The sequence below is a fragment of the Rhopalosiphum maidis genome, chromosome 4 (genome assembly GCF_003676215.2).
Source record: "Rhopalosiphum maidis isolate BTI-1 chromosome 4, ASM367621v3, whole genome shotgun sequence".
NCBI lineage: Eukaryota > Metazoa > Arthropoda > Insecta > Hemiptera > Aphididae > Rhopalosiphum > Rhopalosiphum maidis.
The window spans coordinates 22,183,015-22,201,399 of record NC_040880.1 but is presented as its reverse complement, the minus strand read 5'-3'; the positions used below and the strand labels follow the sequence as shown (position 1 = coordinate 22,201,399).

At 25.1% G+C, this 18,385-nt stretch overlaps 2 protein-coding genes across 2 annotated transcripts; one reads left to right on the top strand and one right to left on the bottom strand.

The window, feature by feature from the left end:
- Positions 1–5,585: 5,585 nt before the first annotated feature.
- LOC113548480 (pickpocket protein 28-like) lies at positions 5,586–11,350 on the bottom strand. The gene is made up of 10 exons (XM_026949375.1): positions 11,172–11,350; positions 9,884–10,099; positions 9,705–9,807; positions 8,747–8,913; positions 8,022–8,235; positions 6,469–6,739; positions 6,208–6,273; positions 5,986–6,130; positions 5,805–5,905; positions 5,586–5,740 (listed from the first exon to the last, which is right to left on the bottom strand). Exons 1-10 carry the CDS (start codon positions 11,348–11,350, stop codon positions 5,586–5,588), a joined length of 1,617 nt encoding a protein of 538 aa, XP_026805176.1.
- A 2,631-nt stretch (positions 11,351–13,981) lies between these two features.
- On the top strand, positions 13,982–16,599 carry LOC113549166 (gamma-interferon-inducible lysosomal thiol reductase-like). Its single transcript, XM_026950346.1, has 5 exons — positions 13,982–14,226; positions 14,319–14,453; positions 14,631–14,804; positions 16,017–16,175; positions 16,295–16,599. Exons 1-5 carry the CDS (start codon positions 14,083–14,085, stop codon positions 16,385–16,387), a joined length of 705 nt encoding a protein of 234 aa, XP_026806147.1. The 5' UTR covers positions 13,982–14,082; the 3' UTR covers positions 16,388–16,599.
- The last annotated feature ends 1,786 nt before the right edge of the window (positions 16,600–18,385 follow it).

Sequence of the window (18,385 nt, the reverse complement as noted above, 5' to 3'; positions counted from 1 at the left end):
TTTATACAAACATCACTATATATAGGTAATATTATTATTTTAAACGATGTTTTTTAACCTACACTTCTGAGGTGCCGTTGTTCTTAATAAACATGATATTATTATATGTCAAATGGTCAATATGACTAATGTTCAATATATATATATATATATATTTATATGTATATAATAACTGAAATACGTATATTATATTGGTTTATATCGACATTAAATTGATTACACCTACCTAAGCTGTAATAATTGTTAAACTACTGTTTTGTACAAACCAAACATATCAGTGGCGTCGTAATTATGCAGAAGAGAGGAGATAATATGCTTTTATATTGTGTCATAATGATTTTTTTTTTTACTGTATTCATTTATTAATCGCGCAGTACAAACGGAGCGAAAAGGACAATCTGATAGCTTTAGGTATAAAATATATTAATGACACTCGAGTCAACAACCAAAATATGTTTTGTATAGAATCGAGTGTAATTATGAAACGAAACAACCTATTGAAAAAGCTGAGAATGTCCATTCGTTCGTATAAAATATAAACGGTGGACTCAAATTAGGGCGGTATTTCAAAGTTTAATCATTTTCTTGTTACATCCCGATTCGTTAATTCATGCGTCAACACAGGGATTTACATGCGATGTACCATGTATACGGTATAATATTGTCTTTCTCGAATAAATACAATCTGCCTTTAAGGTCTTGGGTTTCCCTAACCGTCTGCCAAACTCCTGCGACAATCTCGAAATTATATTGTTTAATGTTTTTAACAAAGTCCAACTCCATTTATTATTGTTATTTGTACATTTTTTTTTTGTGACCATGATTTCCCTGAATAAATAAAATCCACTAAGAGTTAACCATAAGGATGATACCATAAGGTGGTAGAATCCAACGGTCTTATAAACAAGTTATAATAACAAGATAATATATTTATTCATTTCTACAAAGTTAGTGAATATAACATGATAACATGAAGATGTGGACTAGCTGATGCTGAAACCACTTTATATCGAAAATATATTACAGAACCATCATCTGTTTTTAATTTAATATCACAAAACACCTCATTTCTAAAAACAAAAATTAGTTTATCTATCAATTGAAATCACTTATTACAATTACATACTTGCACAAGGATTGTAAATTGTAATAATTCAAAAATCTATTCCTGAATTCTTGTATGTTCGGTTGCATTACAACACGTATAGTAGGCGCTATACAAAATAATGCAAATTTAGTACAATAAATAACCCCATAGAGAACCCATCCATATACGTTATTATGTGAAGTAATTATCAAAGCTAATTAAATCATTGCTTTGATTGATATATTTATTAATCAATGTTCTTAATATTTTTGGATTATAGTAAAACACTTATCTTAGATATTCGGAAGCCAGAAATGTGTACTATCCTGCTTCAAAAGGACAAATTAATTTTGGTGTGTTTAGAAAATTTGTAGTTATATTTATTTACGCCTTCTAGATAGTGTGAAATAACTGAAATCACAAACACAAAAAATAAAATATAATAAAAATGACAGATACATTTTCCAGTTTGGTAAAAACGTTTTTCTTTTTAAAAATAAATATAGTCAACTATAAATTCATTACGTATTTACTTTTGTTCTTATTAATATCAACAGTTATTATTTTTAAATTTTATTTATAGTTAGCAATAAAATATAATAATTTTTTTTTCTTTTTTTATTGTATTTAAAATTGAATTATAATACTATTTTATAATTTAATTTTAATTAGTACTAATATATTATCATATATGTGAAAATTTAATAAATAAGAACCACTCCTTCCCCCAGCACAAACTTGGCTTATATAGGCTGCTGAAGTATTTAAGTCTAAGTTAAGTATTTATAAAATGTATCATCTGTTATTTTGAAATTAAGTTATTATTATTATTAAAAATCATAATACTTAAGAAAATAATATTTTTATTTAAATAAATACATATTATATAATATATATTAAAAAAAAAAAAAATTTGATATTAATTACATATTTGCTAGGTTTTCTGTAAATTCTTTCTATTATATCTAATAATATATAGTACCCACTTAGATTAAAATGAATTTAAAATAATGCAAAAAAACCTTTTTTTTATAACTTCTAAAAATGCATTAAAATTAAGAATAAAGAAGTATGTATTTTATTGATATAATTGTTTTATATTAAAAATTTCGTCTTTGGAGGTATTATATTTTTTTTTTTTTTAAATAATACCTACATGGTTTTTAAATCAAATAATTAAATTACTGTTTATAATCAAATACTATTGATGATATTAAAACATATAATTAATGTTTCAATTTTGAACCATCTTATGATAAATAAATTAACATATTATGAATAATAATATTATTATAAGTGGAGAGTACCACTCGGCACTCACGTAAGCTTTAGAACTTTATTGATCCTGTAATTCTAGTATTGATTTATTTAAACTTAAAAATATGTTCGCTTAATATTTACTAAGCTCACATTAATATAAGTAAACGTGCATAAAATATGCACAATATTAAAATTATCATTTATACTAACTCGGGTAGTCGGGTCAACAAAACTAAATCAGTAATATTATTGCTGATATACATTAATATTATAAATATGTATATCTGAGTGTGTGACCTTGAGTAATCATTAACAATGACCATCATCTATTATATTAATGATTATCATATACTTTTTTAGATACATATTTTTAAACAAATGATTATCATATATTTGTCGAAAAATACAATTTTATTTATAAATAAAACAATATATACAATATACACAGCCTTTCTAAGTGTCAATAATAATTAACAAGTATTACATACATACACATTCCTTATGCAAACGTTATAATATAATCTGCATAATAGATAAATTAAATTTTTAAATTTTTAAACATTATGATAAATAAGCTGATATATATCATGGTCGATGAAATTATAAATTATTATAATATCCTCCATGCACAATTGAATATTTCCATATATATATATATATTATTATACATATACTAGAGACGGAAAACCAATAATATAAGTAGGTGTATTAATTCGTGGATTTTTATAAAAATTATATTTATAATAAATATATCATAACGATTAAAAAAAAAACTTATTAAAGTTATTGTTTTAATGATTTCATAATATGTTTTTTACATTGTCTGTGATTTTTTAACTTTTATTGGTAGCCAGTAAGTAGGTCCATATACTGACACTAATTATCGACTATGTAATTTATAGTATTTAAAAAAAATGTCTTCCAAAAATTATTATTCTACCATTAGCAACGATATATTTTTATTATGTTTGATAAAACGAAAAAAGTTAAGAACAATTTTTTAAGTTATTAAATTATTGAAGTATCTGTCTGTGATCTACGTGAATTTAAATTTAACGAATATATGTATTGTTATTTACTCTCATTAAAATAGAATAGCCCTTAATTACTCTTTCATATTTCAAAGCAGCTGACTCATCGAACTATCAGTATATATATATATATATGAATCAATATTATACATTATGTCGGTAGTTTATTATTTTGAGCACTACACAATAAAATACAAACTAAATAGCACTTGTACATGAGTTACCGTTATGGGTCCTTTTAAACATCTGTATATAGAATTCCAATAGTATCTAATAAATTTTATACTGTATATTATACATTTTTTTCGACTGTCTTAACTATTCATATATCTACCTATAAACATTGCCAAATTATACTGAAAATCTGATAAATGGCAAACAGAGTTAAAAGTTGGCGTTGATGAATAAAAAAAGTTTTTAGGGTTCAGTATAATAGTCAAGTATATTTGTACTTATATTAATAACGTATAAGGTATAACATTACGTATAGGTACAGTATATAAATAAACTGTATAGTCTTCTTTGTGTCTAATTAATTACATTGTATATTATATAATTTAATAATATAGTAGTTTTTCAAATAATTAGATAAGAGGAATTATTATATATTTTTTTAATAAAAATAACAATACGTATACATTATATAGGAAACAATAAAATGAGTAAAATGCATTTACCTATATTATATTGGAAAGTATAAAATGGACAAAGTGCATAGGTAGGAACAGTATGGATACTCTTTTTAAAATATCCTAATCTACTCGAGTTGTTTATATTTTAGTAAAGTATGTATGTGTTGTATGGTTACTAATAATTTGAAAATAATGATACTACATATTATCATGTTTTCTTATCTTGAAAATCATTTTGTATCATGTGCTATATGTATGCTACTTAGATTTGATGTAATTTAATTTTAATTATTACCTATAGATTAAGTATAGACTGGTATATAACCTATGTTCTTGAATTTAAAAAAAATAATACTGCAGATTTATACTAATTTTAGAGTATTACCTACCATTCTAATTTTAATCTTTTGTTATAAAAATGTTACATAATTTTCATAGATAAATTATTGAAATAATAAATAAATGATACTTTTAAAAGTATAGGTAGGTAATAGGTACATACAAAATAAATAAATTGCAATATTACGCACGCATATATTATCATAATTCATAACATAATAATTAAAATGAATTGAAGTATTTATACTTTCCCGATAAATGAAATCATTAAATGTAAATAGAATAGCACGATAAAAACTGTATAAATAATCACTATAATAAAAGCTATCGTCTGAGCGTATGACACAAAAAATATGCCAAAACAGCATACCATTCATGCTGCGTCATATAGTTGCCCAGATATTATAGTCCGAATTTTAGACGCACTCGTCTGTAATTAGTCTCAAATGATTGCTAGAGCATCTTAAAAGTTTTAAACACCCCTATCGAGTAGGTACTGAGTCCTACGAACGACTTATAGCTTATATTATTTTTGTAATCGATAATCAATGTGTTTTTATTTGTTTCACGTACCTATTATCTAGAGTACTTACTTCATATTAACTATTATATCCTATTGCAGCATAGTCATGCATGTCAGCCAACTAGGTAAGACTTAATAATTAGAGATTGTAAATATAGAGTAAATAGAAAACTATAAGTATTTTTAAAAATAATTTTATTACATTAATTGAAGTCATTAGAAATAAATATTTTTTAAATCGTTGATAAAATTTACTATTTTCCATCATTTTTTTAGTTTTTTTTATCATTTACTAATCAAGATTTGAACTATTTTGAATGACAATACATATAAATACAATTTTAAAATTGCCCACTTCAGATGCAATGCTTATCTAATCTTTAAATGCATATAACTAGTTAACTAATCGTTTAGTCAATTTTTATATCAAACCGTTTTGCAAATATTTTTCCCCAGAATATGAAATTAAAAATGTAAAATTCATTAAAATAAATAAAAATCTAAAAAATAATATAAAATGTTATTTTTTAATGACTTTGAATTAGGAAAAAAATTTTTTCAAAATTATTTATATTTTTTAAAATAATCATAGCGCCTTACGTGTAAAAAAACTCCTCCAGTGTTTAATATTTATATTTGTATTTTGTGTCTATTATTATTTATTAATGTTTATAAAGCTGTCTATATTTAATATGGGTGTTGTACTATCTTTTTTATGACTCAAGGATAAAACTTGGCATTATTTTTGATTTGGCCTTCCTACGATTTCGGCGATCAAAATATAATCGTATCACAAAAAAATATAATATTTCAAAAAAACTGATTATGCTGCAACCAAGAAATAATCCAAACAAACCGCCTATGTTACCTAAAAAAAAAAAAATATTTACAAACAATTAAAATAATAAAAAATATTCAAAGATAATTGTAACCTAATAGTTCGTTGAAAGGCATCAACGGAGTTTTTTGTATATCAATAACATATTTCCTTTTGAAGTAAATCATTACTAAAGCTGATTCTTCCGTGAGAACTCTATGTAAAATCCGAACAACATCGATAAAATAATTAGTTTTTTAATTAACTTTTTCAGTAATGATTCAACTATTACTTACAGTTTTGGTTTTGTAGAATTTGTTGTCCAGTTCCTAAAAAATTCTACAGTTTCAAAGTCGTACTGAACACTTGTACACGATGGCAAACAATTACAACCTTTAATGTTAATTGACATGTTTAGTGTTTTCTTAAAAATCGAATAACCTAAAAAACACGAATTAGAATGTAAAAACCTATAATATAATATTATAAGGTATAATAAAACTAAATTTAAAATTTACCGATAGTTGAGGATTCTCTGATACATTCTAAACTGTCAGTACCGCAAACCGGAACTCCCGGATCTCCTGTAAAATAACATGACTGTTATTATATTGCAACTCATATAAGTATTCCAATACAATAAAAGCGTTTTAATTTTTAAATGGTATCGATTTATATATATTTCAATATTTGTGTGTGTAAGTGTTCTTAAAAATTAAATAATAAATGATTTATCATTGCAGAATAAGGTATAGTATAGGATATAATATACAACTTACTTGGTTGAAAATAAGCATTGCAACCGCATATGTTAAAAGTATTATTGGCTCTACACTCAATTTCGCAATTGTGAAGTGTGTAGATTTTAAAAAACTTCAGTTTTTTTTCATGTTGAAAATAACAATTCCGAAGTTTTGGCGCCCATGTTTTAATTTTATGTGAGGTGCGTATAATATTCAGTGATAATGCAACAGATAGCATGCTACTACCGGTAACGTAAGCTGTAGGTTGGATTCCGACTGGAACATCCACTGGACTATGGACAATCAACTGCAATTCATTTTAAATATTATTGGACTCCATTTTTGTATAAGTATTTATATAGAAACGACAAAGACAAATACACCACTAGATTTGTGACAGTGGTCGCAATATACCACACGATACTATTTCGCTATATTTTATTTTAAATTTTACATTCAATTTTAATTATAGATAATAATATGACTTTGTCAGTAGATTGTAGATGTAAAATGATTTTTATAAAAACAGTAAGTATTAGAATATATATATATATATACATATCTAAGACTTACCTATCACAGCATTGTATTTACGGGGTAAACAAAAAATATATGCCTTTAAAATAATTTTTTTAAGAGGAATGAACATGTATACTGATTAGTGATTATTATTTAGACCATTTTAATATCTTCTCTTAGTGACCCAATGTACTTGTTTCGAATCACTTTAACCACTAAATTAAAGGCGAGTATATATATTATTATAAGCTTTAAGTAGTCATAAACGTATGCATAGATGTAACAAATGGGTTATGATGATTCATTTGAATTGAGTTTATTTTTAATTTAGTAAGTTGGTGAATATTTGTTTAAAAAAATTAAGTACATGGTATAAATAATTTTAAAATATAGAATTTAAAATAAAAATATGAATTTAATAATATAAAATAATTTGATAGATATAGACATATAGTTGGCGAAATTAAAAATGATAAAATATCTTATCAATGCAATAAGTTTGATTTTATATTAAAGCAAGTATCTGCACGGGTTCGACGTACTTACACATATGCAGACATAACCATATATATTGATGCAATGATGCGTATAATCCACTTATAAATCTACCTATATTATTAATATTAATGATATTTTACTCATTTACCTACTCTATCATATAGGTAATGAAATGATATACAACTACATCACTTTTACCTTCGCATCTTTCGCTAGTCTTACACTATGCTGGCACGTACATAAGGGGGTTTTTGGGTATTCAAACACCCCCCCCCCCGCAATACTTAGTTTTTTGAATGGCTATTTACTTATTAAATTTTAATGTTAATTTTATTATTTTAATGTTTGTATTTAAAAAAGTATTTCAAGTATACCTAATTTTCATAAAAAAATTTTGTATATTTATTAAAAAAAGTTCTACTTTTCAATAACTGATTTTCAAAAACACCCCTCAAAACTTTTTTCTGCGTACGACCCTGCCTCTATGCCACAATAATGAAACAATTAAATTGAAAAATACAATTAATTTGGTAGAATAAATCAAATAAAATATACGATAATAATCGGTATACCGTTAGTCCAGAATCTCTTTTCGGACAATGGTCTCCTAAATTCTTGTTCGTCAAATCAAAAATCAACCGAACCGCATTGTCGACGGTATCGCCCGTCACTCTCCATGGTACGTCAAACGGGGTTGCGTTTGGACTGTAACCAGTTTCTGGGGTCCAGATGGTTTGATTTTTCTTTGCTATGATATCGGCTTGTGTCAAGTTTAAAAATGATGTTCTGCGTAGGACAAGCAATATTATTAGTATTGGAATGAAATCATGTGAATCGATCTATTGTACATAACATTATATTCATACAATCAGTGCTGGATCTAAGGTTCAGAAGACCGGTGTGCAATTACTAATATAGGAGGTATCTTAACAAATATCTTTTTATAAGTTATTTGATACATTAATTTTTTATGGTATATAAAAGAGAAGATGGATTTAAAAAAATATATTTTGACTATGTAAGTACCTCATGGCTCATGAGTCATAAGTTCCTTTAAATCAAGTCACTTAATAATATAATTTCTTAAAATAATTTTTTTCTTGACAATAATTCGATATTCTCAATAATTAATTATCACTTCATAAAATTTAAAAATCTAGTGCATCAATCTGAGACCCCCTAAAACAAACTTAGCCTAAGGCTCAGTGCGTTTTCTCTGCATTTTTTCGTTTTCCTAAATCCTGCACTGGTTATATTATGACGATGTAGGTACTAAATATACAATTTTAATACTTACGATTGAAGATAATTATTGTGCAACAACTGATGATGAGGAATCATATTAATTGAATAACACAGGCCGTATGATGTTATTATCGGTTGGATATAATCACAAGGCGAGTATATTTCGTCTTGAATCCAAAATAACATCGGGATCAAATTTTTACAATCAGTCTTATGATTCTTAAAGTTAAAATAAAACGCATAAGTATTATCCTGTAAGTTGCAGGCTGTAACTCGTCTCATTTAAAAACAACAGGTATTGTACTGTATTATATAGCAATAATTAGGGGTAGGAATATTTAATGCGCTTAAAACACCCCTCCCCCACACACACACACACAACTGCTTAGATATAGAAATACAATAAAAATGTGACTATTATTTATAATATTATAATGTCTTAAAAATGTTATCATAAAAATTTGAAAAATTATTTTAAAATAGTTGATTAATTACTCCATGTTATTGGTTATAATTTAGTTAATAACTAAGAACACGTATTGATGTCATACTATATATTATAATATATACAATTATATATTTATTTATTGCTAATGCTAACATTGTTTTATATATGTAGTGAACTATTTTACGATTTAAAACATTGTATTATTGTATCATTTTAAGTAGTACAAATACATATAAATATATTTTTAATTAGATAAATATAGAGTAAAACTTTATTATAATAAATCCTCTAAAGATGGAACTCTCCTTATGGCTTATTTCAATGGAAAATGTTAATAGTCCCCGTTTAAATATATGCAGTAGTTTTTTAAGCACTCTAAAATTGATAACTATTTATAACGGAAAAATGTGTTAGTCCTAATAAGCGATTTCGTTATACTATAATAAACTAAAAATATAGTTTATGTCTTAAATATCACATATTTAAATTACATTTAAAAATATATAATATATCTTTATAGAAAACTTAGCAAATAATAAAAATTGAATAAAATTTGTCTAACCTTAATCACGTGTTCCCAATATTTTGAATCAATAATTTTTAAAGTCACATTTTTATAAAGTTCAAACTTATTACACAATAAATTTATTACATCTTCGGTTTCTCTAAAATCAAAAATATATAATTAATATATAATACATATATAATTTTAAAGATAATAATTATTATTAGTAGTATTACTTATTAAACGTATCGTTTCCGATTGTCCTATTGTCGATATGTTGAAGCTGAATATCACTACAGAATGTAATTGCCGGAAACGGCAGGTCCCATATGCCATACTTGTTGTTATCCAACGTCAATATCGTTCTACTACTCAACCAATTACTGTATAATTGATAAATTTGCAAGCCACATAGGGACATCACCAAAGACATAACACCTATCCAAAAAACCCTAAAAAATTAACATCATATAAATAATATCATAAAAAATATCCATATTAAAAATAAAAAATGAAAAACTACAAATTAAAGACTTATTTTTGACTTAATTTCACTGTTTGTTAAATCAGTTTTATTCGAATTCAATACGATTAGGCAGATATCTAAATTTATTAATGTTCAATATTTAACTTATTTATTAAAAATATTGTGCTTTTGACAAAAATTTAATTTTTCGTATTTAAATATATATATATACTTATCACAACATGTTTTTATATATTTTAATAAAAATAATTCTCATTATTTTCTTAGTTTAGAATGTTTAAATGTGATTTTGACTTATTGATGCAACTTGACTCATAAGGTTACCTCATAAAGTATATAATATTAATATAAAAAAAAAATAATAAATACTTAGAACAATATTATCCCGAGTTAAAATACACTTTTAAAAAAAAAAGCGATAAGAAAATAATTATTATAAATCACATGATTGCATTAAAAAATATTATATATACAAATATAAATACAGATAAACAAATCATAAACGTATATATATATATATATATATGACTATGTATAGACTATAGAGTATAATATATCTTAATAAATATTATATTATTATGTCGCGACTTACGATATTATATATTAATCGAAAACAATTGGGGATTAGAAATATTACCAATAAAATACAATTTTAAAAGTTTTGACTTTGATATATATATACATATTTTATATATTTAATGTTTATATTCATATATATATATTAATAAATTGCAATATACCTGCACTATGTATCATGTCATTAAAATGATTTCCACTAAAATGAACGCAACAACTAGTTTTCACTTTATTTGGACCGTATAAAGAATTCATAACATATACATTCAAAGGAATTTTAAAACTTTAATTTATCATCACCCCGACACACTATCATCACAAACTAGTATATTAAATACAAATTATATGTAATGTTATACAATGGGTAGGTGATAACGACTGGTGTTTTGTAATCATTTTTCAGTACACCTTAATTTTTAGACATAGCCACCATTGTTTGATTATTGGTTGTTTTTACTCACCTTTCCAATAGAGGTCTTTTGGGTTCACCCAAATACATTATGCCATGTAAGCTTGTGATCGATGAAAATTCACGTAAGTAATTATTATTGGGTAGTAATAAAGATTTAATTTTCGAACTTTTTGTCCTAGACTTATGACGGTGTCTTTGAATTACAATTTCGCTACGGACGTTAAACATTTCTTTTCTTTGCAGCTCTATTACAGTTAGAAGACCGTTTTATAATTTAGCTTTTCAGCCTAAAACCACATTATTTAGTGCGTAAAGCGACAAATTATTACAACTCATCAATCTATTTAGTAGAATCAAACGTCACAAAAATAATTCGTTATTTTAACAATATTACTGAAAAACAAATCGTTAGCAAACTGATGTCAACATTTATTTACATTTTTATGTTTGAATATTTATTATTATTACTTCAATAGTCGAAATAGTTGTAATACGCGTTTCATTTATAGAGTGTTTCTGAATAATGTCGAGTGGCTTACTGAAGCATTCAAATCTCGAGTAGGTACTTGAGTCTTAAAAACATTTTATGTTCATAATTTTCTATTGAAGTATCAACCGACAGTAGCTAAAGACTGTTTACACTCCACGCAGTCATTAAATATGTATAGTAAAGTGACATTAAAGTGTACGGTTGTACATAGTAGCCAATAAATATACCTTATAGCCATATAGGCTAAAGGCTTTATACAGTGATGTAGTCGTAAATATTTTTTTGGGTATACACCTAAATTGAGAAATATGTAATACGTGGGGGGCTCTGCCTCCACACCACCCGTATACTAATTAACTTAAATTTATCTATTATTATAAATATATTTAAATACATAATAATATATAATTCCATTATAGCAAATGTATTTATTTATAATTTAAAAAATTTTCCACTTTTATTTTCTAATGGCTCCACTTTCCTTGAACAGTTATCATCGGCCAATCTGTGCTGCTACAGCCAGCTTATAATTCCAACATATTTGGTTGGATTTTATATACAAGGGCGGATCCAGGGGGGGCACTGGGTGCAAGTGCCACCTCCGTTAGAAAAAAAATAATACATATTAACAAACATAAATTCTTATCATATGGTTTTTTTTTATGAGGGGCTATATCTAATATCTATATTATATAATTTTTCTTATAAAGTGCCCCGACCGTAAATACATGCTGGATCCACCCTTGTTCATAAACTAAGAGGTGGCCCGTTTATATTGATAAACATAAGATTTGTTATATTTTTTACTGTCAATTTAGATCTTAGATCTGAACATATTATGTTCATTAAACATTAAACTAAATCCCCGTTCACATTCTGCTGTAGTAACTACCGATGTTTTTATAAGTTTATTTAATTCCTGTATTTCTTCATTCATTGTATTATTATGAATAAAGTTTCTCATTCCTTGTACTAGTACAGATATATTTAATAAAAATCTACGGTCCAGTTGTTGTATTTCATTTTTCTCATGTCTTATACCTACAGACCATATTGCCGTCGTCAAAACTCATAATATTAATTTAATTTTAAATATTTGTTTTGACGTTTGGACAATTTTAAATTTTCCTATTATTTCTTATCATTTTATAATTAATCATAATTAATTATTCTGGTACACCAATTCTCTTGGAGTCATGAGAATAAAAAAAAAAAATAATTAGAAATGTTCAAATTATAAGTATATTATTAATAAATTGTGGTAATATGGTTATCATCCAAAAAGCTACGACCGTATACCCGAGTATTTGTTTTATTTTCTTTCCTTTACGCATTTAAGAATTTTAGCATTTTGGGTATACGCCGTATACCCGCGTATACCCTCCACTACACCACTGGCTTTATAGCAATTTAGTATAAAATATTCAATTTTAAGAATTGACGTTGTTATTGGGAGTGGGGTAGTTAGGCGGAAGCAGTACTTGATCCTATAGTCTAAAAACCAGCATTCAAAATTTTTTTTTGATATTGTTTTTAATTAAATTTGGTAATTACTAATTGGTATAAAATTAATTTAAAACTATTTATTTATTTATTTTAATTAATAAATAACAACGAAATATTTAGAGAACAGACGTACCAAATATTACAATAAGTAACTGCCAACTTGTTATACTAATTCGTTGTATGTGAATAAATAGTTAAAATGTACTGTTTAAAATGATCAATCTGATGTAATAAACTATCAAAAATACACAAACACAATAATATAAAACAATTTTGTACATAGATATATATTCAAATACTAATCAATGATTTTTATTTCGAAAATTAAATTTTATAAAACAATTTTTTTAAACAGCTATATGATAGACTAAAGAAACACAATTTTTCAAAGAACATTAAATTAATTTTTTTTTAATATGAGTATTATTAAAACCATATGGTAATACAACATAACATAAGTACCCCTAGAGTCAAAATTCTGGAATAAAATATATTATAGGCACTCTCATCAATTTTACCCAAATAGTTTCGCTTTGGTTTTAGTTCCTACTCATACGAATATTAGACTGTAAAAGAATCAATTAATTTCAAGATCTTGTTTATTATTACAAACATATATTATTATGTAGGTATATGGCCTTTAATGGATGCCGTAATCGAACACAACGGTTTTTATTAATTAAATACCTAACCGTTTGAGATAAAAAATATATCATCCGATTTTACGGCAGTAGGTATATTTTCATTCTACACAAATGATTTTTTACTATTATTATATGCATAAACAAAGTACAATGTCTCGAGTACCCATACCTATACACACACGTAAAAATAATCGTTTGTAGATAAACGGACAAGGAACATACTGTGTGGTTATATAGGCGCGATTAAAACGGTTTTACAATCATTTAATAATTTTACCGAGTACGACTGTTCTATAGGTTGTAATAAGCTATCCTTAGAAATGATTGCTAGTACTGCATTTTCCGTCATATTTTTATTAGTAATAATTACTAAAACTAGTTCGATGGATTTAGCTGGCACTAAAAAGGTGTTGATAAAACCTTTATACGATGTGCCTCACGTTGAAAATCAAAATTCTGCACCCGTGAGTAAAACAACACTTCCAATGCTTTAATTGTTGGTTTTGGAAGAAATTAGAAATAAAATTATTAATATTTGCACCATTTTTTTTTTCAGAAAATAACTGTGTCAATATACTACGATAGTTTATGCTTGGATTCTGTAGATTTATTCAAAGATCAAATAGGACCAAGTTTAGCGAAATTTCAAAAATATGTCAACTTTGATTTCGTGCCTTTTGGAAATGCCGACGTGAGTGAATTCGATAATTATTGCCTATTTAAACAATTACAAATTATTTATATAGTTCGTTGTCGAGATCATTATTTAATGAAAATAATTTATATTTTGTTTTTAATGTTTTTATATTTGTAACTATATGTATTTAAATTTTAACCCTTATATATTATATTATTCTAAACATTACAGAAAAAATTATTTGAAGGAAAATGGTTTTTCAAATGTAAAAAGGGATTGACTGAATGTATGAAAAATAAATGGCAAGCGTGTAGCATTCATGTATTACCATCCAAACTGCAAATATTGGCTAATTATTTGGTTTGTTACATGAGTTCTACAAGTGAAAGACATTCGGGATATCAAGTAAGAATTTTTTTCACTAATTTATAATGTAATAGGCACTCTGATAATTTTGTTTGGTTAGTGAAGTTTTTGTAAATTGTACGAAAATGCATAATATACAATATTTATACTACATAGTACAGTTAAATTTCATCCGGTGAAAATCACGGAAACCAATTACGATCTTAAATTTGAAGTAAAACGATTTTCATATTAGAATTTAAAATTTTTCAATTAAATTATTCCTTAAATATTATACTTTATAATTAAATAACAAGAATCGAAGATTGATTTAATAGTTGAATGATAACTATATCGGTTTATTAGAATATCAAAAAATATATTTATCTATAGATTTCTATGGTTATAACAATTCAAATTTCCAAAAATATAAAACCTTCTGGTTTCTATATCGTACCACTATAAACTCATTATTTTATTTTGAAAATGCATAAATATCTTACAATTTGCATTATTACTTATAGTAATATATACAAATCAGTGTTATATTTTAACATTTTATCCGAAATAAATGTACAGAACATATATAATATTTGACTAACAATTCAAGTTACATTTATTATCTTAATTCAATTATTTGTCAATAATATTATATCGCCGCATCTGAAAAATGAATCCTAATTCCGTGAAAACTGTGCTTATCAGGTATAATTGTTTGTGCTCATGAATAAAATATCAAATTAATTAGAAAATTTAAATTTTCAATAATAAATCTTTGCTTGAAAATGAAACATCGTTACATTATAAAATAAATACATTTCTCAGTTGACTTTAAAGCTAAAAATAAAAATGAATAACAATAAAAATCTTTTGCTATTTTTCTCCAAATATGTGTCATATTTAAGTTTATTTATAATACAATTATTCATTTATAATTCATATATTACAATCGACTTATTATAATTATATTAAAATAAAGTATTATTGTGATCATATTCTACAATTTGTCAAGGGTAACTGGAAAATTGATAAACAGTGTAATATAAGTATTTCAAATAGATGAAATTATTTTGTTAAAGTTTAAATTATTAAATTCAATGAGCGTTTAATGATAGATAACCTGTGTGATTATTATTATTATAATAATATGATGGAATAAAAAAAATCATTTGTAATATAGAACATGTATTTCAATTTTATTAGTACAAATAACATTACACAACTTACAATATTTTGAACATGTGATTTTTATTCATTTATTCTTAATTTTAGTGTACGAGAAATATGGGTTTATACGATGAATATTACGGCAAGATTAAGAAATGTTTTATAAACAGAGAATTGAGCGATTCGTTAATGGTTCAGTATAACAATCGGACACAGAGCGTTTTACCACGATCGGCTCAAATTCCTTCTGTTGTTATTAATGGGGTAAGCTTATGACACCATTATAAAACGTTGACTGTTTAATAAACGCATGTAGTCGCGAGTAATCAATTAAGCTGAATGTATCATCTGTATTTTTAAGCCGTAAACTGTTTGCATTTCAGGTGTACAACGAAAATGAACAAGACGAAGCAAAATATAACATAGGAAACGTTATTTGTAAATATTTACATCCTAAGCCCGCTGGAATATGCTAACTAATTGAAGAAAAACAACTTTAAACGATATGATATCCGTCCAGTATAAAAAAGTAGTAATATAATGCTATAAGTGTTATTATTAACTATATTTTTTTGTAACTCATAGTTTATGGTTAAAATAATTACTTACGTTGTACTACTACTTTGTGAAATGTATATTATAATTTGATGTATCATCATTTCAAAATAAAAATTTTAGTTATAATTATTTTATATTTAGCATTTACAATAAATTATTATAACTATATATCATATATATTATGTTACAATAATGACCTTGTGCTTATCTTGAAAATACAATTTGAGTTCCGTAACTTTTTATATTATTATAATATACCGATAAGTTTAATCAGCGATATAAGTATTTGCGATAATAATTATTTACTTACATATTGTTTAATTATCAATATATATACTGAAATATATTTTTTTGTATTAATAAACAGTGAAATAATCATATTTAAAAAAAAGTTTTTATACAATTTCACAAATAAATAAATATTTTTAAAACTCTAGTAAACATAAAAAAATATTATTATTTGCAACTGCATTATGTAAAAATGTAGGTAAATATTTAAAATTTATAAATAACTTATAAAAAGAATTGCTGCTTTATCAGTCTTTTAGACAATTTATGTCCAATAATTGTACAATTAATATTAAAATATACCTTATTATGACTGAATTCGAAACTAATATTAGAATTCAGTAATGGATCCAAATGTTTCATTACCTAAATAAAATAATATGTTCTACCTGAAAATATAAGGTTTGCACTTTGCAAGATCAACATAGGAAATAAGTTGTAATTGTTATTTGTTTTAAAATAATCATATTTAGAACTACAGACAAAACAAAAAAAAAAATATGTTATACAACCTACACTTAAATATGTATTTACTATTTAAAGTATTTAAATACTCCTAATCAATTTATCAGAAAACTTGACTAGCCTGATTGTTTTAAAAATGAAAAAATAGGAAAGTAGCTAGGTAGCCACTCTTACCTACTGCACAGTATGTGTCGAGTGTACCTTGTCATTGAGTAATTCTCTGTTATTTATTTGTTAAATATGAATTTATGGATCTTTTATCCTTAGAACAAAATAATTAAATTTCTCAAAAACTACTCGTTCAAATTTTGATTTTAATACATCAATATTTTCAGAAAAATTATCTACTAAATAATTTACAGAAAAAATAATGGTTTTCATTAGAAAAACAGAAGTCTGGCTCACCATAGGAACTCCTTAAGTAGGTACTACAATGGTAGTCAAGAATATATAGTTTTAGGTATGTTTAAAACATCCAAAATATAGATTTTAAATAATTACATCGACACGAAGAAGACAAAAGAGGGTGCCATGTTTGGTAAATCAGCCTGTATAAAATTTAAATTCTAAATTAATATTCTAGATTCTAATGAGTACCTAAAAAAACGTAACCTTGAACTTACTACAACTCGGCGGTGGATTATTAAAAATAACCTCCTAAGACGTTGGCACTGTTATTCTAAGCTGCTTACTCATAATATGATCAACAAACATTCACATTATGCATACAGACGACTAAAACTAATAAGGTCCGAGAGAGAAAGAGAGAGTGAGACTAGAAATCAAAGTTAAAAGGTAATATTATATTATAATATTGTAGTGAGTTTAATAAAGATTCTTACGAAGAGTGCATGAAGTTGGTAAGTATGACGTAAATTCCGTCAAATAACATAAGTACTCAATAATAAATAATTATTTTTCTTGGATCAAATAGGTTAATAATAAATTAACAATTAATAATAATTTTACAATGTACGAGTACTTTAACTTCAAGGTGATTTATTTTTCAACTAATTTTTTTTTTTTTTTAATAACGTTTACAGTAGTGCATTTTAAGTTTTACAAAAAACAATATATTTTTGAGGAAATAAATCGATTAGAATTTATATAGCTGCAGAAGTAAATTAGAACACTTTTTTGTCTACAAGATGATGAAAAAAATT